Source organism: Bombina bombina, chromosome 7 (genome assembly GCF_027579735.1).
Source record: "Bombina bombina isolate aBomBom1 chromosome 7, aBomBom1.pri, whole genome shotgun sequence".
In the NCBI taxonomy this organism is placed as follows: domain Eukaryota; kingdom Metazoa; phylum Chordata; class Amphibia; order Anura; family Bombinatoridae; genus Bombina; species Bombina bombina.
In genome coordinates, this window is record NC_069505.1 from 178,191,228 (window position 1) to 178,216,380 (window position 25,153).

The 25,153-nt window shown below is 40.3% G+C and overlaps 1 protein-coding gene across 1 annotated transcript in view; it reads right to left on the bottom strand.

Annotated features, from left to right (window-relative positions):
* Window positions 1-25,153, bottom strand: part of IGHMBP2 (immunoglobulin mu DNA binding protein 2) — a 166,514-nt gene that overhangs the window by 68,019 nt on the left and 73,342 nt on the right. The window contains exons 11-12 of the mRNA XM_053720443.1: window positions 7,130-7,248; window positions 4,262-4,356 (exon numbers count right to left, since the gene is read on the bottom strand). Of these exons, the coding sequence (XP_053576418.1) occupies window positions 4,262-4,356; window positions 7,130-7,248 (214 nt within the window). The remainder of the gene's footprint in view (window positions 1-4,261; window positions 4,357-7,129; window positions 7,249-25,153) is intronic.

Consider the following 25,153-nt stretch of genomic DNA (forward strand, 5'->3'; position numbering starts at 1 on the left):
ATATATATATATATACATACAAACATACACACACACACACATATATATACCACACCCACCCACATACATATACAGTGAGGCCCCGGTTTACGCACGACTCGGTATACGAAATTTCGGTTTACGAAATCGAAATTTGAAGAAAAATTGACTCGGTTTACGAATTTTTTTCGCAATACGAAACAAAATGCCGGTTTGCCCCCCTCGGTTTACGAATATTTTTCGCAATACGAAACCAGTGGCCCCTGTGCCCCCTGCATACTCAAGTATGATTGAATTAATGAAGTTTGGGTACCAGTGTGGAGGTGTTGGAGAGGTTTTGGAGCCATTTTGCAGCAAGTTGTTGAGCCTTTTGGAGTCATTTGCAGCAAGTTGTTAAGCCTTTTGGAGCCATTTGCAGCAAGTTGTGGAGCCTTTTGGAGACATTGGAGCCATTTGCAGCAAGTTGTTAAGCCTTTTGGAGCATTTTTTGGACACTTTATTTGAATTTTTTCGGACCTCCGGAACGCATTAATTGATTTTCAATGCATTCCTATGGGAAAACGTGTTTCGGTTTACGAATTTTTCGCAATACGAAACGACCCGGAGAACGAATTAAATTCGTAAACCGAGGCCTCACTGTATATATATATATATATATATATATACAAACATACACGCACACACACACACATATATATATATATATATATATATATATATATATATATATATATAAATATTGCGTGAAATTCAAATCCATAACAAGTGAGTCAGTTTGAAGTAGTTAGGTTACCTATAACATGCTATAACAGATTCTCCTGCCTGGCTATACAGAGGTATATTTGCAGTAAGAGCATGTACAGATGGTTAAATAAAAAGGCACAAAAGGAGGAGTCTGTATCTAGAGCACACCTCACAAAATCTTCAGTCAAAATAATGAGCCTGTGTGGCTGGTGCGAAATCTGTGCAGGCTTAACCCCTTAGTGACCAGAGCACTTTTCCATTTGTTGACCGTTTGGGACCAAGGCTATTTTTACATTTCTGCGGTGTTTGTGTTTAGCTGTAATTTTCCTCTTACTCATTTACTGTACCCACACATATTATATACCGTTTTTCTCGCCATTAAATGGACTTTCTAAAGATGCCATTATTTTCATCATATCTTATAATTTACTATTAAAAAAATTATAAAATATGAGGAAAAAATGGAAAAAAAACAATTTTTTCAAACTTTGACCCCCAAAATCTGTTGCACATCTACAACCACCAAAAAACAACCATGCTAAATAGTTTCTAAATTTTGTCCTGAGTTTAGAAATACCCAATGTTTACATGTTCTTTGCTTTTTTTGCAAGTTATAGGGCACTAAATAAAAGTAGCACTTTGCTATTTCCAAACCACTTTTTTTCAAAATTAGCGCTAGTTACATTGGGACACTGATATCTGTCAGGAATCCCTGAATATCCTTTAACATGTATATATATATTTTTAGAAGACATCCCAAAGTATTGATCTAGGCCCATTTTGGTATATTTCATGCCACCATTTCACCGCCAAATGCGATCAAATAAAAAAAAATGTTCACTTTTTCACAAATTTTTTCACAAACTTTAGGTTTCTCACTGAAATTATTTACAAACAGCTTGTGCAATTATTGTACAAATGGTTTTAAATGCTTCTCTGGGATCCCCTTTGTTCAGAAATAGCAGACATATATGGCTTTTACGTTGCTTTTTGGTAATTAGAAGGCCGCTAAATGCCACTGCTCACCACACGTGTATTATGCGCAGCAGTGAAGGGGTTAATTAGGGAGCATGTAGGGAGCTTGTAGGGTTAATTTTAGCTTTAGTGTAGTGTAGTAAACAACCCCAAGTATTGATCTAGGCCCATTTTGGTATATTTCATGCCACCATTTCACCGCCAAATGCGATCAAATTAAAAAAAACTTTAAATATTTCACAATTTTAGGTTTCTCACTGAAATTATTTACAAACAGCTTGTGCAATTATGGCACAAATTGTTGTAAATGCTTCTCTGGGATCCCCTTTGTTCAGAAATAGCAGACATATATGGCTTTGGCGTTGCTTTTTGGTAGTTAGAAGGTCGCTAAATGCCGCTGCGCCAGTACTAAAATAAAAGTTTTAGGTTTTAAAAAAATAAATAAAAAATAATTCTTCTGCTGTGTAGGACCCCCCTTAGCCCCCAACCTCCCTCATCCGCCCTAAAACAGCTCTTTAACCCCCCCCCCTCTGCCTTTATTGGGCACCATATTGGGTACTGGCAGCTGTCTGCCAGTACCCAGTTTGAAAAATAATAATGTATTTTATTTTTTTTATTTTTTTAAATATTTTATTTATTTCTGTAGTGTAGCTGCCCCCCCCCTCAACATCCAACCCCCCACCCTCTCCCTGATGCCTTGATTTCAAAATCCCACCCTCCCCTGTCCTCTCTCCCACCCTCCACATCTACAGCATATTGATGCTGTTTTGATAGACATCACGTGCACGCGCACGCACCCGCACTAGATCCCTCCTCCACCAATAACTGCCCACCCGCCTCCCTGGATGAGCTCCCACTCACCAACGATAACGGCCATCGGTAGCCGATGCAGAGAGGGCCATAGAGTGGCTCTCTCTGCATCGGATGGCTAAAAACAGTTATTGCAGGATGCCTCAATATTGAGGCATCACTGCAATAACATGAAAGCAGCTGGAAGCTATTAGGATCGTTTCCACTGCTTTCAAAGACCAACGACGTATGGGGTACGTCCTTGGTCATTAACTGCATTTTTTTGCAGGACGTACCCCATACGTCGTTGGTCGTTAAGGGGTTAAAGGATTACTTTCTGTTATAATTTTTAAGCTAAACAACTAACATATTAAAGTTAATAAACATTAATTAAACCTACTGACCTATATTTTCTCCAAAACGAAGTTTCATAACGTTCTAAAAGTTATGTTTTATTCGCCGATGATGTCACGTTATCCTGCCCACTATTTTCAGCACTGCATGTTCAAAATACTTAAACCAATAACTTTGTGTTTAAAGCGCCATTTTGGAACCTAGGTATTGTAAACGGATTGGTACAGAGCAAAGGATACCCATGGAGTGGGTTTGGAAAACAATTACATTTGCAGACAAGATTTCTGATATACGGTAGAGATATGTTAATGAAATGCTATTGATAAAAAGCGTATTTGGGGTAGTTAGTTAGTAACAGGCATAGAAAATATTTACTTACAGTGGCCCTTTAAGTCTGGGGTGGTAACTGGATTGTTAAAGGGACATAAAACCTAGAATTTTTCTTTCATGATTCAGATAGAACATACAATTGTAAGCAACCTTCCAATTTACTTCTATTATCAAGCTCAGGGGTGTGCACGTGTCTGCAGCACTATATGGCAGCAGTTTTGCAACAATGTTATACATTAGCGCAGCAATATTTCCTGGCATGTGCACGCTACCTGACTAGATATCTCTTCAACAAAGAATAGCATGAAAACGAAGCAAATTTGATAACAAAAGTTAATTGGAAACTTTTTTTTAAATTGTATTTTCCATCTGAATCGTGAAAGGCAAAATTTGGGTTTCATGTCCCTTTAAGTGCTGGGATGGGGCATGGCCAGGTGTTTGGGAGGCTGGGTTTGTTTTTTTTAGGGAGGGGCTTAGATAGTCAAAATCGCATTTTCATGGTTTAGATATATGATGCAATTAAAGAAAAAATATTTCTTCTATTATCATATTTGTTATTTTACATCGGTATCATTTGTTGAAGAGTAAACCAAGGTAGGCTCAAAAGAGTGCACGTGTCTTTAGCATTTGATGGCAGCATTGTTTTGCAACAATGCATAAATGCTACAAGCATTGTTGCTAAAGACACTCTAAAAGCCTTTGTTGAAGAGTAAAGCCTACCTAGCTTTACTCTTCAACAAAGGACAGCTTTACTCTTCAACAAAGGACACCAAGAACGAAGTACATTTTCTAATAGAAGTAAATTGGAACAAATCACAAAGGTTTAACTCTCTTAAACTGCAACCATCTTGCACACTGCAAAACTATTGGCTGAGCCTGGGTCTGCCTATTCATCCATGGGTATCACTTAGTACACCAAACCTGTCCTGCTCCAAGAACAATGTCTTCCATAGCAACTAAGCAAGTTCAAAAAAAGAAAATGTTTTATCTGCACTCACAGCTGAAATATAGATGCAACTAAACCATCCCCTTAATTATACATTATTCTGGCTCCATATTTTGAGATGTAGTAGTATTTACGGGCACACACCTGAAGATTATAAGGACAAATAACTGCAATGTCACAGGATTTAACACCAGCGTTCGTTAAAGTCTGAATGTGTAAATCCACAAGGCGCACTTCACCTGCAGGAGAAAAATTGGAAAGATGAATTGATCTACAAGGAGTTCCTTACTTGATGCTGCACACAATGAGCTGCTGTATTACTGAGAAAGGTTTTTACTTAAAGGGACAGTCAAGGCCAAAAAAAACTTTTATTTTTCAAATAGGGCATGTCATTTTAAACAACTTTCCCATTTACTTTTATCAACAATTTTGCTTTGTTCTCTTGGTATTCTAGTTGAAAGCTAAACCTAGAAAGGCTCATATGATAATTTCTAAGCCCTTGAAGGCCGCCTCTAATCACATGCTTTGTATTTGCTTTTCACAACAGGGGAGAGTAGTTCAGGTAAACCATATAGATAGAATTGTGATCACGCCCGTGGGTTGTGGCAGACACTGCACTAATTGGCTAAAATGCAAGTCAATTGATAATAACTAAAAGTCATGTGATTAGGGGCGGTCAGGAGATGCTTAGATACAAGTTAGTCAAAGCAGTAAAAAGTGTATTAATATAACTGTGCTGGTTTTGCAAAACTGGGGAATGGGTAATAAAGGGATTATCTATCTTTTTAAACAACAAAAATTCTGGTGTTGACTGTCCCTTTAACACATAAATATTCAGTAATAGCTTTTCAATTCTCTTCTAGGTTTGCTGCTCCAACAAACTAGCAAAGTTATTGTTACTGACGTATAGCGCAATAATTACATCTGCAATTGCCCCATAAAAGTTCTAAATAATAAAATCATCTATCAGTCATACAATAAAGAAAACATAAGCCGTTAGATTTATCCTCCGTATTCATAGGATCATATAGAAGTATGTTGTTTTTTACCATAAGAGCACGTGCAAATGGTTAAAGGGGCATGAAATCCAAGATCTTTATTTCTTGATTCAGATAGGGCAAATAATTTTAAACAACTTTCCAATTAACTTAATCTAATTTTGCAGCAACGCACTACTGGGAGATAGCTGATCACACACACATGCACACCTAGAGGCAGAACTTTTTTTTCACTTTCTGCAATTAGATTTTTTTAGTGAAGTTTTTTCTGCAAGTCATTTTGAAATAAAATTGAAGATTAAATTAGGAAGTTACATTAAAACACCAGTTCAACAGTGATGTGTTTATTAACTGGAGAATAAAGCATTTTTATTTAATTGTATAATATATTGCAGCAGATGAAAACTGCATTGCAAATTGGTCGCAGAGAAAAAAATGTTAAGTTTTTAATAATGTCTATTGAATAAATTTGTTTCCTTGTAACATCACTTGATTATAAAGTAACTAGTCCTAAAGCCCATGTACACGGGCCAATTTTTTTAAATACCGCGGTTCCAACCCTTGCTCCCTCTCTCTCCCCCCTCTCTTTTGATCTCTCCCTCTCCCCCCTCTCTTTTGAGCTCTCTCTCTCCCCCTCTCATTTGAGCTCTCTGCCCCCTCTCTTGCTCTCCCTTTCCCCCCTCTTTTGCTCTCTCTCCCCCCTCTTTTACTCTCTCTCTCCCCCTCCCCCCCCTCTTTTGCCCTCTCTCCCCCTCCCCCCTCTTTTGCTCTCTCTCCCCCCCTCTTTTGCTCGCTCTCTCTCTACCCCCTCTTTTGCTCTCTCTCTCCTCTCTTTTGCTTTCTCTTTCCCCCTCTCTCTTGCTCTCTCTCTCTCCCCCTTCTCTATTTCTCTCTCTCCCCCCTTCCTTTTGCGCTCTCTCTCCCCCTTCTCTTTTGCGCTATCTCTGCCCCCTCTCTTTTGAGCTCTCTCTCTCCCCCTCTTTTGCGCTCTCTCTCCCCCTCTTTTGCTCTCTCTCTCTCTCCCTCCTCTCTTTTGCTCTCTCCCCTCTCTTTCCCCCCTCTCTTTTGCTCGCTTTCTCTCTTCCCCCTCTCTTTTGCTCTTTCCCTACTCTCTTTTGGTCTCTCACCACTCTCTTTTGGTCTCTCTCTCTCTCCCCCTCCTCTCTTTCCTCTATTTTGCTCTCACAGCCGTACACTCACGTTCTTTTGCGATCACTATTTTTTGTAATTTTGGGAGGGATGGACAAACAGTCTCATGTTAAAGGGACATGGAAGTCAAAATGTAAAAAAAATGTCTACTTCTATGTTAAAATCTTTTTCTCTTACTACCCTTAGTTGAAACATATTCCATTATGAAATATAACTCTTCCTATTATTCTTTTTGTAAACTTAGCTTATTTCCATGAGAGTATACTGAAATGGGCTCAGGAGAGTGCACGTGCCAAGCATTACATGTATAAGATTGAACAAACATTGTTTGAAACACTGCTGCTATATAGTGCACAATACACGCACACACTCCTAAGCCTACAATAGTATGCTCTTATGAAAAGAAGATACGCTTCAACAAAGGATACCAAGAGACAAAGGTCAATTTGATAACTGGAAAATTGTAAACTCTGTTGCAATCATGAAAGATGAATTTTAACTTCAAAGTTCCTTTTGTTAGGATTCCTGGTATAGAGAACCAGCACATTAAAGGGACATAATACCCATTTTTTTTACTTTCTTGATTCAGATGGAACATTCAATTTTAAACAACTTTCCAATTTAATGCATTCTCTTGATATCTTTTATTGAAGGAGCATCAATGCAGTACTGGGAGCTAGCTGAGCACACTGGTAAACTAAAGACAGGAGGTATTTATGTGCAGCCACCAATCAGAAGATAGCTCCCATACTCTATTTGAATTGTGAGAGAAAAATGTGGGTTTATTATCCCTTTAATAAGAAACATTGTGTATAATAGATGCTGACTATGACTTAAAAAAACGATACTAACAGCTATAGAATACCTGGATTCCCTTTGGATTGTTCATCTTCAACCACAATTTCAAACAGCCCACAATGTGCAGTGTCAATGATTAGCAGCGGAATGCTGGTCTCCTCGGTTAGTGCCACACCGGGCAAGTCCCTAAAACATTCATATGAAAAGCTCATTAGTTTTCTCATCTTCTCAGGAAATTATTGTAGCTGTAGAAAACCAATCTCTCTGACACATAACAGTTCTCCTTCACAGGGAAATCACAGATAATGAGCACTAACTGACAACATATTCCCAACTTGTCAGCAGATAATATAGCAACTTCCATCATTAATTCATAGCAACATTGTGCCTGTCTTAAGGGACTTCATGATATGGTTTGTTTTGGTGGGTTTCTTTTTTTTTTATTAAATAGATTGAAGAAAATAATACAAAACCACATAACGACACATTTTTCTCTTGACATAATTGTTAGCGGAGATACACACGATTATTCAAAAGGTAAATGACACTCAAAGTGGACCGGTTGGCCCGGCATAGTGGTCATAAGTATCATTTAGTCATTCTTCAGCTGTGTATTTGCACTTTTCAGATGTTATGTATTGGTTTGTCTAAGGAAGGATTTAGGTTTTTGTGTTTTAGGTAGCGTATGGCAATACATGCCATACCCAATGAGCCTGACAATTATGAGAGGCGGAGTAGTAAGTACATATAGTGTATATAAGTGAGAATAATGCTGGTAGGTTCGGTCACCCACCTCTCCTAGAGGAGAGGGGGGGTGTAGGGGGAGGGAAGGAGGGAAGGCACCCGGAGGGGGGAAGGGGCAGTATAATGAGGAGCACCTCGGGACAGTCACAGTGGGGTGCATCCTCTAGGGCAGGGAAGTGATATAGTCGGGGGAAGGCCACTAGTATCCGGGAGAGAGGGGCATTATGGAGTCGGCTTCAGGTAGGTCTCCCAGGGTCCCCAGATTAGGCTAAAGGTGTCTGATTGGTTCTTCGTCCGAAAGACATAGTCTTCCATAGCTTTAATGTACTGCAGGTAGTCAACAACTGCTTGCCATCTTGGGGGCTGCTGTTTCTTCCAATTCCTAGCTATTAACATCTTGACCGACGTCAACAGGTAGATTAGTAGGTATTTCTTGTGCTTTGGTAGCTTTTTTACCCCTAAATGCAGAAGGGCTAGGCCCGGAGTATCTGGGGCCGGGAGTTCTAGGGCAGCACAGGTCGCACAAATTTTTGACCAAAGCAGTCGGAGTCTGCTGCATGACCACCACATATGGAGCGGGGTGCCTATCTCTCCACACTCTCTCCAACAAAGGGGTGAGTGCTCAGGATACAGAGTCCGAAGTTTGGTCGGCACTAAGTGCCATCTGGTGATGATCTTAAAGTAAAGTTCATACATTGTGGCACAATGGAGCGCAGATTTAGTCGTTTGTATCGCCTTAGTCCAGTCAGATGTCGTGAAAGTAAGTCTCAATTCTGCTTCCCAGGAGGTCATATGTCTAGTTTTCACTAGGGTGGGAGGCCCCAAGAGGGATCTGTAGTGGGCAGTAAGGGGTTTGTACAGTTGTAGGCTCGTCTTCCATCTAACCTCCCAAATAGTGGGTGCCCTGATCTTATCGACCAGGAATCCCCATGCCTTCATCAGGGATCTAAGTCTCATAAAGTCAAACTCTAGGTGACGGGGGATGTCGAACTTAGTTATCATATCTTGGGGTGAGAGAAGATTCTCGTTTAGGTAGAAGTCACTTAGAGAAGTGACCTCTAGGGCCTTCCAGGGGGTGAGCCGAGTATTGGGCAGCCCTTGTAGGAGTGACACGACCGGGTGGATGGGGGAGGGGTGCGGGGCTATCAACTGGTGGTGTCTTAATTGGAACCAGGCCGCTTGACAGTATTTAATGAGATGGTTGGAGATTGGTATCCGCGTAGCTAGGTGCGTTGGTGGGTTTTCTTATCATGTACTGCTAATAAAAATCTATTCAAGAGCAACTGTTGCTATTTTAAAGCATTTGCCATGGGCACGTGACAGTGTAGTAATTTGTGGAGTGTTACAGTGACATTTTAGGCAAACGGGAATTGGGTGTCCATATAAGCACAGGGAACGTTGATGGTCATTAAGTAGTTAATATACTTTTTACCTCTGTGATTACCTTGTAGCTAAGTGTCGGCAGACTGCCCCCTTATCTCAGTGCTATTTACAGACTTGCATTTTAGCCAATCAGTGCTAACTCATAAATAACTTCACGGGACTGAGCACAGTGGTATGTTTATCTAGTTAATTCAACAGTAGACTATGCAGATCCTTTACTATTTTAGGGTTATTAAAAAAAACAAAAAGACAAAAACATAACCTAGTACTAAACTGATAAAAAGGAATTTATTTAATACAAAGAAGTGTGAGAGCTATTTTCCTTTCTATGAAGGAATATCAATTTTATACACAAAATTCATTTCCAGTGCAGTTATATTCCTGTCACCTAACAATGGCTACTAGATTTTGGTACATGTAATAAAAGCATTTTAAGATACATTTTGTTATAAAACCAGCTACAATCAACTATAATTTGTGCATTAAGCCACAGACAGCTGACATCTGCAAGTTGTATGATCTTCAGTTATTACTAATAACTCAGTGTTACTGTGCAGGTTTACTTTGGTGCTTTTTAATAGTCACATATTTTAAATATTTTACACCAATAATAGTTGTATTTTAAACATCAAAAAACCTTGCAAGCTGGAATAGGCACTTAAAGGGACATGAAACCCATATTTTTTCTTGTATGATTCAGATTATACATTTTGAAACAACTTTCCAATTTATTTCTGTTAACAATTTTGCTTCATTCTCTTGGTATCTTTTATTAAAGAAGTAGCAATGCACTTCTGGGAGCTAGCTGAGCATATTTGGAAGCCAATGAAAATGGGTATACAAGTTCAGCCACCAATCAGCAGTTAGCTCCAAGCTCCTGAGCCTATTTAGATATGCTTATCAACAAAGGATACCAAGGGAACAAAGTAAATTAGACAATAGAAATACATTGGAAAATTGTTTAAAATTGTATGCTCTATCTGATTCATGAAAGAAAAGTTGTGGGTCTCATGTCCCTTTAAGTGCACAGATAAAGTGACATGAGAGTCAAAATTACAATTTTATGAATCAGCTACAAAATGTAAATGTACCTTATTACCAAATGTGTTTTGTTCTCTTGGCATCCTTTCTAAAGGGAGCTTGCCTGGGTAGGCTCAGGAGCAGCAATACTGGTGATTGGTGGCTAATCCTATATGTCTCTTGTCATTGGCTGACCAGATGTGAAGCGGTTAAACACATTTTGATACGAAAGCATCAGTGCAATAATAACACACATTGAGCATTTTCTTTTTGTACCTTTTGACTCTTTAAAGGGACAGAAACACCCCAAATTTTCTTTTTATGATTTGTATAGAACAAACAATTTTAAACCTTTATCCAATTTACTTCTATTATCAAATGTGCTTCATTCTCTTGTTATCCTTTGCTGGAGGATCAGCATTGTGCTACTGGCAGCTAGCTGAACACATCTAGTTAGCCAATCACAAGAGACAAATGTGTGCAGGCACCAATTAGCAGCAGCTCCCACTAGTGTAGGATATGTGCATAGTCTTTTTAACAAGGGATATCAAGAGAATGAAGCACATTTGAAAAAAGAAGCGAATTTAAACGTGTCTTAAAATTACACGCTCTATCTGAATCATGTAAGTTTAATTTTGACTTTCCTATCCCTTTAAGCACCACTCAGGGCTGCAATGGATTTTCACTGCTGAGCAGGATACAGCCATTGGACCAATAGCAAGCACAATACCCACGTAGCTTAGTGGTCATATTATGTTCAGTATCGGCACAGCAGTACACCTGGTGTAGTGGATTAACTGGGTGTTTAACCTCACAGTGGTAAAGCGTACAGTTACTTGTGCAAACATCAAATAACCATATTCATTACAACATATTACAACTGCGCCTTTATGTTCCATGAACAACCCAACATTAAGTTCTACTTATTATTTTTTTTATAATTATTCGTTACTTGTGGTGCGCAAAACGATTTTGCAGCCCTAAATCTACTGATTTACACTGAAATACTGGTTTACATCCATCTTTTCAAAAATCTTTAATTACATTTCTGTTTGGATACATTAAAGAATGGCAGCTGTTCCTCTATTCCCTTTTATAGGTGATTGTACAACACATTTATTTTGTTTTCTCTGCACTATATAACAGTATAAAGCACTATGCTATACCCCTGGGCAGATGAGCTTTCCTACTTAGTCATAACATATATAGTTCAAACATAAATATGAACTTAAAGGGACAGTCTTCTCCAGAATTTTAATTGTTTAAAAAGATAGACAATCCCTTTATTATCCATTCCCCAACTTTGCATAAACAACACAGTTATAATAATACACTTTTTACCTCTGTAATTACCTTGTATCTAAGCCTCTGCAGACTGCCCCTTAATTCAGTTCTTTCGACAGACTTGCATTTTAGCCAATCAGTGCCCTCTCATAGTTAACTGCATGGGCGTGAGCACAATGTTATCTATATGGCACAAATGAACTAGTGCTGTCTAGCTGTGAAAAACTGTCAAAATGCACTGAGATAAGAGGCGGCCTTCAAGGGCTTAAACATTAGCATATGAGCCTACCTAAGTTTAGCTTTCAACAAAGAATGCCAACAGAAGACAGCAAATTAGATAATAGAAGTGAACTGGAAAGTTGTTTAAAACTATATGCTCTATGTGAATCATTAAAGGAATAGCCTAGTCAAATTAAACTTTAATGATTCAGATAGAGCAGCAATTTTAAGCAACTTTAATTCACTCATTTTATAATTTTTTCTTCATTCTCTTGATATCTTTATTTGAAAAAAACACTGATAAATTTCTTTCTTTCCGGGCATGGAGAGTCCACAACGTCATTCCAATTACTAGTGGGATATTCAACTCCTGGCCAGCAGGAGGAGGCAAAGAGCACCCCAGCAAAGCTGTTAATTGTAACTTCCCTTACCCATAATCCCCAGTCATTCAGCCGAAGGAAAATGGAAAAAGAAGAAACGCAAGGGTATAGAGGTGCCTGAGGTTTACTCAAAAAAAACTGCTGAATTATAATTTAAAAATTATAATTAAAAAATTGTGTTTTCTTTTCTATGGCATGGAGAGTCCACAATGTAATTCCAATTACTAGTGGGAACCAATACCCAAGCTAAAGGACACGGAATGAAAAGGGAGGGAGAACAAGGCAGGAGGACCTAAACAGAAGGCATCACCGCTTGAAGAACCTTTCTCCAAAAACCGCCATGCAAAGCTTAATTTTTGAAAGCCCAAGAAGAGGAGACAGCCCTAGTGGAATGAGCCGTAATTCTGTCAGGAGGCTGCTGTCTCATAAGCAAAACGAATCAAACTTCTTAACTAGAGGGAAAGGGTAGTAGAAGTAGCTTTCTGACCCTTTCGCTTTCTAGAGAAAACCACAAACAGGGCAGAGATTGCTGAAAATCTTATTAGCTTCTAGGTAAAATTTTAGAGCATGCACAACATCCAAGTTATGCAAAAGACGTTCCTTGTGAGAAGAAGGATTAGGACAAATAAAAGAAACAACAATTTCCTTATTAATGTTTCGATCCAACACTTCCTTAGGGAGAAAACCCAATTTAGTATGACGGGCCACCTTATCTGCATGAAAAATAAGGTACAGGGAATCACACTGTAGAGCTGACAGCTCACAAACTCTGCAAGTGGAAGAAATAGCAAGAAGAAACAAAACCTTCCAAGATAACAATTTTATATCAACAACATGCATCGGCTCAAACGAAGCCTGTTGCAAAACTTAAAGAACAAGATTAAGGCTCCAAGGAGAAGCAACAGGTCTAAACACAGCCCTGATTCTGAGCAGGGTCTGAACAAAAGGTTGAACATCTGGCAAATATGTGCAAAAGAATAGACAGTGCAGAAATCTGACCCTTCAGAGTACTGACTGACAAACCTTTCTCCAGGTAATCCTGAAGAAAAGATAAAATATGGGGGACTCCTCACCCGGCTCCAGGAGAAACCCTTAGATTCGCACCAATAAAAATATTTACTCTATACCTTATGGTAAATCTTGCGAGTAACAGGTTTGTAAGTCTGAAGCATAATCTCAATGACCGCATCAGAAAACCCACGTCTAGACAGAACTAGGCGTTCAATCTCCAAGCAGTCAGCTTTAGAGAATCCAGGTTTGGATGGAGGAATGGACCCTAAATTAATAAGTTATTCCTCAGGGGTCACCTCCAAGGAGGAAGGGATGACATCCTTACCAGATACGTGAACCAGATCCTGTGAGGCGATGCAGGAGCTATTAGAATTACTCTTTTGACGAGATGCCATCATATCCAAACCTGGAAACCCCACCTGAGGGTTATCTGAGACAACACTTCCCGGAATAAAAAGTCTGTCTGGTCAGCAAATCCACCTCCCAGTTGTCCACTCCTGGAATGTGAATGGCAGACAGGAGACAATTGTTAGCTTCCGCCCACTGCAGAATGCGAGTCACCTCCTTCATAGCCAAGGAACTCAGAGTTCCTCCCTGGTGGTTGATGTAAGTCACTGAGGTGATGTTGTCCGATTGGAATCTGTTAAACCTGACTAAAGATAATTGAGGCCAAGCTACCAAGGCACTGAAGATTGCTCTCAACTCCAAGATGTTTATGGGTAGAGAAGACTCCTCCCGACTCCACATGCCCTGAGCTTTTAGAGAGCCCCAAACTGCTCCCCAGCCTAAAAGGCTGGCATCCGTAGTCACAATCACTCAGGAAGGTCTCAGGAAGCAAGCACCCCGAGCCAGGTTTTCCTGTGAAATCCACCACGAGAGTCTCTTGTTAGGGGATCCAGATTCATCCTCTGCAATAAATCTGAATGGTTTCCGTTCCACTGACTGACCATACATAGTTGCAGAGGTCTCAGATGGAACCGAGCAAAAGAAATGTCAATGGAAGACATCAGACCAATCACCTCCATACATTGAGCCACTGATGGATGAATGGCAGACTGTAGAGAAAGGTATGAAGAAAGAAGTTTGAATTTCCTGACATCCGTCAGAAAAATGTTCATGAACAGGGAATCTATGATTGTTCCTAAGAAACACACCCTTGTAGTTGGAACAAGGGAAATCTTTTCCCGATTCACTTTCCATCCGTGGGAACTCTGTATGAGATTTTGCTAGTTGAAAAGATGACGCCTGAACCAAGAGGTCATCTAGGTCATCTAGGTAAGGCACCACAGTAATTCCCTGGGATCTGACTACTGTCCAAAAAGCCCCCAGAACTTTTGTGAATATTCTGGAAACCGTGGCAAGACCAAATGAAAGTGCAACAAATTGGAAATGCTTGTCCAGAGAGGCAAACATTAGAAACTGGTGATGATCCCTGTGAATGGGAACATGCATATACACGTCCTTTTCTGTAACCCTGGGATACTATGTCCACACCCCACTAATCTGGGACATCGCGTATCCAAGCCTGCTGAAAAAGAGAAACCCTGCCCCCCACTTGATCCAAAATTGGATCGGGGGATGACCCTTCATGCTGATTTAGAATCAGAGGAAGGCTTTTTGTTTTGCTTCCCCTTATTCCAAGGCTGACTGGATTTCCAAGAGGTCCTGGATTGCTCTGGTTTGGAAGAAGAGGAGGAAGACTTCTGTCATGGATAGCAGACAGCTAAGGATACCCCCAACCCCCACTACAACCACACCCCTGTTGTTTATCAGTGGTTTTGGGCTCCTCAGAGCAACCACCATCTCTGGAAGCTTTTGGTTGCATGGTTTTGTGTTCCAAACTTGTTTAGAAAAGAGCTTGTGTATGACAAGGAAACCCCTCCAAGGCTGTCTGGGCTCCTGGAACTCCCAGTCGGCCACCTCACAACGAACACCCGCCTAACCCCTCTCAGGCTATCCAGGCTCCTGGAACTCCTGGTCGGCCACAGGACAGCAGGACACCCGCTAACTTTACCCCTCGTCGCTCCAGCAACCATGTGCCCCAGAGCTCCACTCTTTTGGGGATTAGTAGCCCCTAGGGAGGACAAGAGGTGGACAAATTACCGGAGGGGAGCTCCTTTGGGAACTGGGTGTTTTGGACACCCCTAACCCCATAACTTCAAAGGACTGTAACTCCGGTCCCCAGTAACGAATCATGCTGATTTTTGGACTGTGAAGTCTGGGGACCAAGAGCTTTAAAATGACACCCTGGAAGTGCCCGCTCCACTGGGATCACCCCGAAACTGCCACCCCTATGTATTGAGATTATGTAGGACTGTGGCTCCTATGGAGGCGCCGGTCAGTCTGGAGGGGCAGGAATGGTGGGAAAATAGTGGGATTGTCCTTTGTGTTATCAAGATGTGTGTATAAAAGGAGTGTATGTTTTACAATAAAATTAGTTCTTGATTCACCTGAAGGCTAGTCTGTCTAGTTATTTGGGTGAGCTCCAGCTAAAATCACTTTCCTGAGCTACATAGCAGCCTGTTCCAGGCAGAAGGAGGACAAGCTGGAAGAGCTACCTAGTCTGGGTAGCTGGAGTCTGCCACAGGGTGGGACCCTGAGTATTGGTGCTGTCAGGCATCAGGGGTGGCTACAGGCTGTGGTCACTTGCCAGCTACATAGCTGCAGTCGGCAGGGAGGAAGCAGGACCCCTTTTGGCGGAGCTACCCAGTCGGGGTAGTCAGGGGTATCCGTCACAACTTCTGTCCTTTAAAGTTGCTAAAGGAGCAAAAATTTGAATTCTGTTGACCTCTAGGTCTATTCTTCTTGTCTTGAGGTAGGAAAGATCCCTTTCTGCCCATAATTTCAGAAATGATATCCGCCAGACCAGGGCCAAAAAGAGTTTTACCTTTATAAAGTAAAGCTAAAATCTTGGCCTTTGAAGATACATCAGCCGACCAAGATTTTAACCACAGAGCTCTGTGAGCTAGAACAGTGAAGCTAGACATCTTAGCTCCCAGTCTAATTACCTGCATGTTCGCATCGCAGATAAAGGTATTGGCCAGTTTATGAGCTTTGATCCCATCTTGGATCTCCTCTATTGTAGTCTCTTCTGATATCAGATCAGACAGGGCATTGCACCAATAAAATGCTGCTCCTGCAACCGTAGCAATACTTGCCGCAGGTTACAACTGTAATTGTTGATGGATGTACATCTGTTTTAAGTAAGCCTCTAGCTTCTTATCCATTGGATCCTTAAAGAAACAACTATCCTCTATAGGAATGGTAGTTCTTTTAGCAAGAGTAGAGATAGCTCCCTCTACTTTAGGCACAGTACGCCATGAGTCACAAATGGAGTCAGCAACAGGAAACATCTTTTTAAAAACAGGGGAAGGGAAAAATGGAACCCCTGATTCATCCCATTCCTGAGCTATAATTTCAGACATCTTGTCTGGAATAGGAAAAGCATCCACAGAAGAGGGAGAATCATAAACTCTATTAAGTTTAGTAGACTTTTTAGGGTTGACAGCAACCGAAGGTTCAGAATCATCCAAAGTAGCTAGAACCTTACTTCAGAAGCCAAGATTAAATCTGAAATTAATTCTTCAGATTCAGAAGATTTTACCCCCCATAGTGTCAGAGTCTGAGCTCTCACCTTCAGAAGCTACTGAAGTATCCTCCTCATCAGACATTTTGGAAAGGTTGAGAAGTGCAGATTGATCAGAAACCTTACTAGCAGACAAATGTTTAGATTTCCTCTTACGCTTACCCACAGAAGGGAAAGATGACAAAGCCACAGATACTGCAGAAGTTATCTGTGCGGCAAAATCCCCTGGTAAATAAACACCGCCAGAAGCTTGAGAGAAAACAAAAGGCACAGTATGAGAAACATTTTAGGCTTGGGACGTTTGAAAAGAGAGCTAAGGCATGTTGCACACAGCATCATCCTGAGAGACACTTGGCTCAGAAGGGAGTAACTTGTCTTTAAATTTTAAAGTTTTAGCTAAGCATGAGGAACAGAACTGCAAAGGGAGGACAATTTGGGCCTCTAAACAAAGTAAGCATTTATCCATGGAATTAGAATGATCCTACCCAAAATTTCAGTAGACCTTATAACATAAATCAAAACTAAAAATACAGAGCTCAAAAGAAAAATGTCCCCTAAGAAGCAACCTCAGATTGCCTGAGGCTCCTACCGTAACAGGATTGATACCCCACTAGTAAGAGGAAGCAAGACTCTCCTCTTTGGCAGATGTTCGATGAAAAACAGCCACAAAACCGACACCAAGAGACTAACGAAACTCAGCTCCGGAATAACAGAAGTGCGGACATCACGTGAGCGGCTAGAAAGAGTGAAACTGCGCCACTAGTAAAAGCACACGTAAACACAAAAAATCGGTTCTAGCAAACAATTAAAATTTTAAAGTACACTCATAAATTATCTTTCCTCATTAACCTTTCCTGCCATAGCTCATCTGCTTACAAATAAGAAGAAAAGTAGAAATCCCTTAGATCCCTTCAGCCAAGTGAACTCTCCCTCCATTAAGCCCTTAAGACTCTCACTGTGTGTGTAAAATCAATGACAAGGTTTCCTTTAACACATAAAGTGCCAATAAAACTGCCCAAATTGTACCCTTAACCATATAAGGATAACTATGTCCCAAAATATATCCACTTGAAGGTTAACCTCAAAAGTGATGTCCTTCAGTACCTAGAAGGCAAAGGGCACTTACCTGTGGATCCAGCTGCAGGGCAGGTAACAGCTATTAAGGTGTAACCGGTACTCCACTCCCTGTCAGGGACCTGTAGTAAAAGAAAGAACAAAGTAATCAGCCCTGGCTTTCTGTAAAGGGGTAGCAAGCTAGACCCCAATCCTTGCTTGCAGGGAAAAGTACCCATAAAAGGATTAAATATCTTCAGACACCATCTTCACACATCCTCCATTGACAGAGGCAAAGAGAATGACTGGGGATTATGGGTAAGGGAAGTTACACTTAACAGCTTTGCTGGGGTGCTCTTTGCCTTCTCCTGCTGGCCAGGAGTTGAATATCTCACTAGTAATTGGCATTGTGGACTCTCCATGCCATAGGAAAGAAAGCTAAAATGTGAGCTTAGGAGCCAGCCCATTTTTGGTTTAGAACCTTGGTAGCGCTTTCTGATTGGTGTCTAAATGTAGCCACCAATCAGCAAGTGCTACCCAGATTCTGAACCAAAAATGGGCCAGCTCATAAGCTAATATTCAAATAAAGATACCAAGAGAACAAAGAAAAATTGATAATAGGAGTAAATTAAAAGGTTGCTTAAAATTACATGCTCTATCTGATTCATGAAAGTTTAATTTTGACTTTACTGTCCCTTTAACCCCTTAACGACCAAGGACATGCAGGGTACGTCCTCAAAAGAAAGTCAGTTAACGACCAAGGACATACCCTGCACGTCCTCGGTCTGGAAAGCAGCAGGAAGCGATCCTGATCACTTCCAGCTGCTTTCCGGTTATTGCAGGATGCCTCGATATCGAGGCATCCTGCAATAAAATTTTTTAGCCATCCGGTGCAGAGAGAGCCACTCTGTGGCCCTCTCTGCACCGGAGATCGGTGGCTCTTTTCGTTGGTTGGTGGGAGCCGGTATGGGAGGCGGGTGGCAGCCATCGATGGCCCTGCTGATCTGGAGGGGGCGGGATCGTGGGCGGGGATGGCCGGGGGCGCGCATGGATGCGCACACGTGCACGGGGGGTGGGGGCGGACGCGTGCACGGGGAGGGAGCGGGTGGGAACCGCTACACTACAGTAAAAAAGTGTACAAAAATGTAAAAGTGGGGACAAAAAATATTAATAAAAAAAAAAATCAGTTAGATGGTGGGGGTTGGCCTGTGGGGGGAAGCTACACTACAGAAAAAACGGCAAAAAAATAAAAAAAAACATTTTTTTTTTGCAAACTGATTACTGGCAGATAGCTGCCAGTACCCAAGATGGCCTCCAATAAGGCAGAGGGGGAGGGTTAGAGAGCTGTTTTGGGGGGGGGGGGATCAGGGAGGTTGGGGGCTAAGGGGGGATCCTACACAGTAGCATATGTAAATATGCTAAAAAAAATTATTATTTTTTTTAAAAACAAACTTTTATTTTAGTACTGGCAGACTTTCTGCCAGTACTTAAAATGGCGGGACAATTGTGGGGTGGGGGAGGGAAGGGAGCTGTTTGGGAGGGATCAGGGGGTGGGATGTGTCAGGTGGGGAGGCTGATCTCTACACTAAAGCTAAAATTAACCCTGCAAGCTCCCTAAAAACTACCTAATTAACCCCTTCACTGCTAGCCATAATACACGTGTGATGCGCAGCAGTATTTAGCGGCCTTCTAATTACCAAAAAGCAACGCCAAAGTCATATATGTCTGCTATTTCTGAACAAAGGGGATCCCAGAGAAGCATTTACAACCATTTGTGCCATAATTGCACAAGCTGTTTGTAAATAATTTCAGCGAGAAACCTAAAATTGTGAAAAAATTTGTTTATTTTTTAATTTGATCGCATTTGGCGGTGAAATGGTGGCATGAAATATACCAAAATGGGCCTAGATCAATACTTTGGGATGTCTTCTAAAAAAAAATATATACATGTCAATGGATATTCAGGGATTCCTGAAAGATATCAGTGTTCCAATGTAACTAGCGCTAATTTTGAAAAAAAGTGGTTTGGAAATAGCAAAGTGCTACTTTTATTTAGTGCCCTATAACTTGCAAAAAAAGCAAAGAACATGTAAACATTGGGTATTTCTAAACTCAGGACAAAATTTAGAAACTATTTAGCATGGTTTTTTTTTGGTGGTTGTAGATGTGTAACAGATTTTGGGGGTCAAAGTTAGAAAAAGTGTATTTTTTCCATTTTTTCCTCATCTTTTGAAAGTCCATTTAATGGCAATAAAAATGGTATATAATATGTGTGGGTACAGTAAATGAGTAAGAGGAAAATTACAGCTAAACACAAACACCGCAAAAATGTAAAAATAGCCTTGGTCCCAAACGGACAGAAAATGGAAAAGTGCTGTGGTCATTAAGGGGTTAAACAGCGATTTGTAAATGCTTGAAGTGCAAGAAGTAGCGTTATTTTTCATGCAATTAATTTACTTGTTTAACTCCTCGTACACCACATTTTCCAATTTTAGGACATTTTCACTATAATCAAATACTTTGTTTTATATCAGGCAACTTGCACTGTATTTATATGCAGAGATCCCATAGTAGTTAAAAGAAGATGCTTCTAATGCAATATGTGTCTTGACTCCTGGGATTATTTTACACAATGATTAGACAACATCTGCATACATTTATCTAAATGAATTCTAGACCACAACTGGGACAGAGGTATTTTTTTACAAACCAAATGATGTTTTTTTTTAATAAAGTCTGGCTTCGTTCATGTCAGTATGAGAAATCCTAAAGCCGCCTGCAAATTCAGTGGGATATACTGAGCTGCAATAGCATTTATTTTATTCTGCAGTTTATTCACTTACGACTAGATTTGGAGTTTTGTCGGTAAGGACCCGCGTAGCTAACGCCGGCTTTTTTCTGGCCGCACCTTTAAAATAACTCTGGTATTGAGAGTCCACAGAATCGCTGCGTTAGGCTCCAAAAAAGGAGCGTAGAGCATTTTTAACGCAACTTCAACTCTCGATACCAGAGTTGCTTACGGACGCGGCCAGCCTCAAAAACGTGCTCGTGCACGATTCCCCCATAGAAAACAATGGGGCTGTTTGAGCTGAAAAAAAAACTAACACCTGCAAAAAAGCCGCGTTCAGCTCTTAACGCAGCCCCATTGTTTGCTATGCGGAAACACCTCCTAAGTCTGCACCTAACACCCTAACATTTACCCCGAGTCTAAACACCCCTAACCTTACACTTATTAACCCCTAATCTGCCGCCCCCGCTATCGCTGACACCTGCATTTTATTTTTAACCCCTAATCTGCCGCTCCGTAAACCGCCGCTACTTACATTATCCCTATGTACCCCTAATCTGCTGCCCCTAACACCGCCGACCCCTATATTATATTTATTAACCCCTAATCTGCCCCCCACAACGTCGCCTCCACCTGCCTACACTTATTAACCCCTAATCTGCCGAGCGGACCGCACCGCAACTATAATAAAGTTATTAATCCCTAATCCGCCTCACTAACCCTATAATAAATAGTATTAACCCCTAATCTGCCCTCCCTAACATCGCCGACACCTAACTTCAATTATTAACCCCTAATCTGCCGACCGGAGCTCACCGCTATTCTAATAAATGTATTAACCCCGAAAGCTAAGTCTAACCCTAACACTAACACCCCCCTAAGTTAAATATAATTTTAATCTAACGAAATAAATTAACTCTTATTAAATAACTTATTCCTATTTAAAGCTAAATACTTACCTGTAAAATAAACCCTAATATAGCTACAATATAAATTATAATTACATTGTAGCTATTTTAGGATTAATATTTATTTTACAGGCAACTTTGTAATTATTTTAACCAGGTACAATATCTATTAAATAGTTAAGAACTATTTAATAGTTACCTAGTTAAAATAATTACAAAATTACCTGTAAAATAAATCCTAACCTAAGTTACAATTAAACCTAACACTATACTATCATTAAATTAATTAAATAAAATACCTACAATTACCTACAATTAAACCTAACACTACACTATCAATAAATTAATTAAATACAATTCCTACAAATAACTACAATGAAATAAACTAACTAAAGTACAAAAAATAAAAAAGAACTAAGTTACAAAAAAATAAAAAAATATTTACAAACATCAGAAAAATATTACAACAATTTTAAACTAATTACACCTACTCTAAGCCCCCTAATAAAATAACAAAGACCCCCAAAATAACAAAATGCCCTACCCTATTTTAAATTAAAAAAGTTCAAAGCTCTTTTACCTGCCCCAAGAAGTTCAGCTCTTTTGCCTGTAAAAAAAAAAACATACAATACCCCCCCCCCAACATTACAACCCACCACCCACATACCCCTAATCTAACCCAAACCCCCCTTAAATAAACCTAACACTAAGCCCCTGAAGATCTTCCTACCTTGTCTTCACCCTGCCAGGTTCACTGATCGGTCCAGAAGAGCTCCTCCGATGTCCTGATCCAAGCCCAAGCGGGGGGCTGAATATTCTGATTGGCTGATGGAATCAGCCAATCAGAATCAAGATCAATCCGATTGGCTGATCCAATCAGCCAATCAGATTGAGCTCGCATTCTATTGGCTGATCGGAACAGCCAATAGAATGCGAGTTCAATCTGATTGGCTGATTGGATCAGCCAATCGGATTGAACTTGATTCTGATTGGCTGATTCCATCAGCCAATCAGAATATTCCTACCTTAATTCCGATTGGCTGATAGAATCCTATCAGCCAATCGGAATTCGAGGGACGCAATTTTGGATGACGTCATTTAAAGGAACCGTCATTCGTCGTTCAGTCGTCGGGCAGGATGGATGTTCCGCGTCGGAGGTCTTCAGGATGCTGCCGCTTCGCTCCGGATGGATGACGATAGAAGATGCCGCCTGGATGAAGACTTCAATCGGATGGAAGACCTCTTCTGCCCCGCTTGGATGAAGACTTCGACCGGATCATGGACATCTTCAGCCCCCCGCTTGGGCTTGGATCAGGACATCGGAGGAGCTCTTCTGGACCGATCGGTGAACCTGGCAGGGTGAAGACAAGGTAGGAAGATCTTCAGGGGCATAGTGTTAGGTTTATTTAAGGGGGGTTTGGGTTAGATTAGGGGTATGTGGGTGGTGGGTTGTAATGTTGGGGGGGGTATTGTATGTTTTTTTTTACAGGCAAAAGAGCTGAACTTCTTGGGGCATGCCCCGCAAAGGGCCCTGTTCAGGGCTGGTAAGGTAAAAGAGCTTTGAACTTTAGTAATTTAGAATAGGGTAGGGCATTTTGTTATTTTGGGGGGCTTTGTTATTTTATTAGGGGGCTTAGAGTGGGTGTAATTAGTTTAAAATTGTTGTAATATTTTTCTTATGTTTGTAAATATTTTTTTATTTTTTGTAACTTAGTTCTTTTTTATTTTTTGTACTTTAGTTAGTTTATTTCATTGTAGTTATTTGTAGGAATTGTATTTAATTAATTTATTGATAGTGTAGTGTTAGGTTTAATTGTAGGTAATTGTAGGTATTTTATTTAATTAATTTAATGATAGTATAGTGTTAGGTTTAATTGTAACTTAGGTTAGGATTTATTTTACAGGTAATTTTGTAATTATTTTAACTAGGTAACTATTAAATAGTTCTTAACTATTTAATAGCTATTGTACCTGGTTAAAATAATTACAAAGTTACCTGTAAAATAAATATTAATCCTAAAATAGCTACAATGTAATTATAATTTATATTGTAGCTATATTAGGGTTTATTTTACAGGTAAGTATTTAGCTTTAAATAGGAATAAGTTATTTAATAAGAGTTAATTTATTTCGTTAGATTTAAATTATATTTAATTTAGGGGGGTGTTAGGGTTAGGGTTAGACTTAGCTTTAGGGGTTTAAAAATTTATTAGAATAGCGGTGAGCTCCGGTCGGCAGATTAGGGGTTAATGTTTGAAGTTAGGTGTCGGTGATGTTAGGGAGGGCAGATTAGGGGTTAATACTATTTATTATAGGGTTAGTGAGGCGGATTAGGGGTTAATAACTTTATTATAGTAGCGGTGCGGTCCGCTCGGCAGATTAGGGGTTAATAAGTGTAGGCGACGTTGAGGGGGGCAGATTAGGGGTTAATAAATATAATATAGGGGTCGGCGGTGTTAGGGGCAGCAGATTAGGGGTACATAAGGATAACTTAAGTAGCGGCGCTTTGCGGTCGGCAGATTAGGGGTTAATTATTGTAAGTAGTTGGCGGCGACGTTGTGGGGGGCAGATTAGGGGTTAATAAATATAATACAGGGGTCGGCGGTGTTAGGGGCAGCAGATTAGGGGTACATAAGTATAACGTAGGTGGCGGTCGGCAGATTAGGGGTTAAAAAATTTAATCGAGTGGCGGCAATGTGGGGGGACCTCAGTTTAGGGGTACATAGGTAGTTTATGGGTGTTAGTGTACTTTAGAGTACAGTAGTTAAGAGCTTTATGAACCGGCGTTAGCCCAAAAAGCTCTTAACTACTGACTTTTTTCTGCGGCTGGAGTTTTGTCGTTAGATTTCTAACGCTCACTTCAGACACGACTCTAAATACCGGAGTAAGAAAGATCCCATTGAAAAGATAGGATACGCAATTTACGTAAGGGGATCTGCGGTATGGAAAAGTCGCGGCTGAAAAGTGAGCGTTAGACCCTTTTTTGAGTGACTCCAAATACCGGAGTTAGCCTAAAATCAGCGTTAGGAGCCTCTAACGCTGGTTTTCACGGCTACCGCCAAACTCCAAATCTAGGCCTTAGTGTCTCTGTGGCTTTAGTGATTCACATTTTATACCAAGCTACTGTAGTTTTTGGTTTAATTTCACATTTTTCCGACAGTCATACGTGTCCAAAAGAGATGGGTGACAAAAGAGTTAGACCCCCCCAATAGAATTTCCTTCTTTATAGCTACTTATAAACATCAGCCTGAGTCACATGTGGTTTAAGGCAGTCACTAATAATAAAACATTTTTTTGTGTATGACTGGAGTCTGTATAGCTGTCATCTGTATGTGAAATGGCTGTACAATGCCCATGAGTATGTAGGATCACATGATACAAGTTAGCAGTCTGAGTATATGAGAGGATAGATAATTTAATTAATAGGAAGTGCACAGGAATAACAAACACTGAGCCGTGCCAGGGGAATCTCATTACAGGTTACCAGGGTTTGAATTGGGCTCACTGTAAATCTTTTTGAAGCCTAGCAACTGCACTGGAAGCTCAGAGTCCATGTGGGTAATGTTCTACTGTTAATGCTAAATAAATAGAAATAAGATTAATTATCAGGCATTACAAAGAGAAATATTCAGATCAACAAAATGAAAAGAAGGACATTTTATTAAAAGGGACATTAAATACTTTGAGACAGTAATATAAAATGATAAACTGTTAA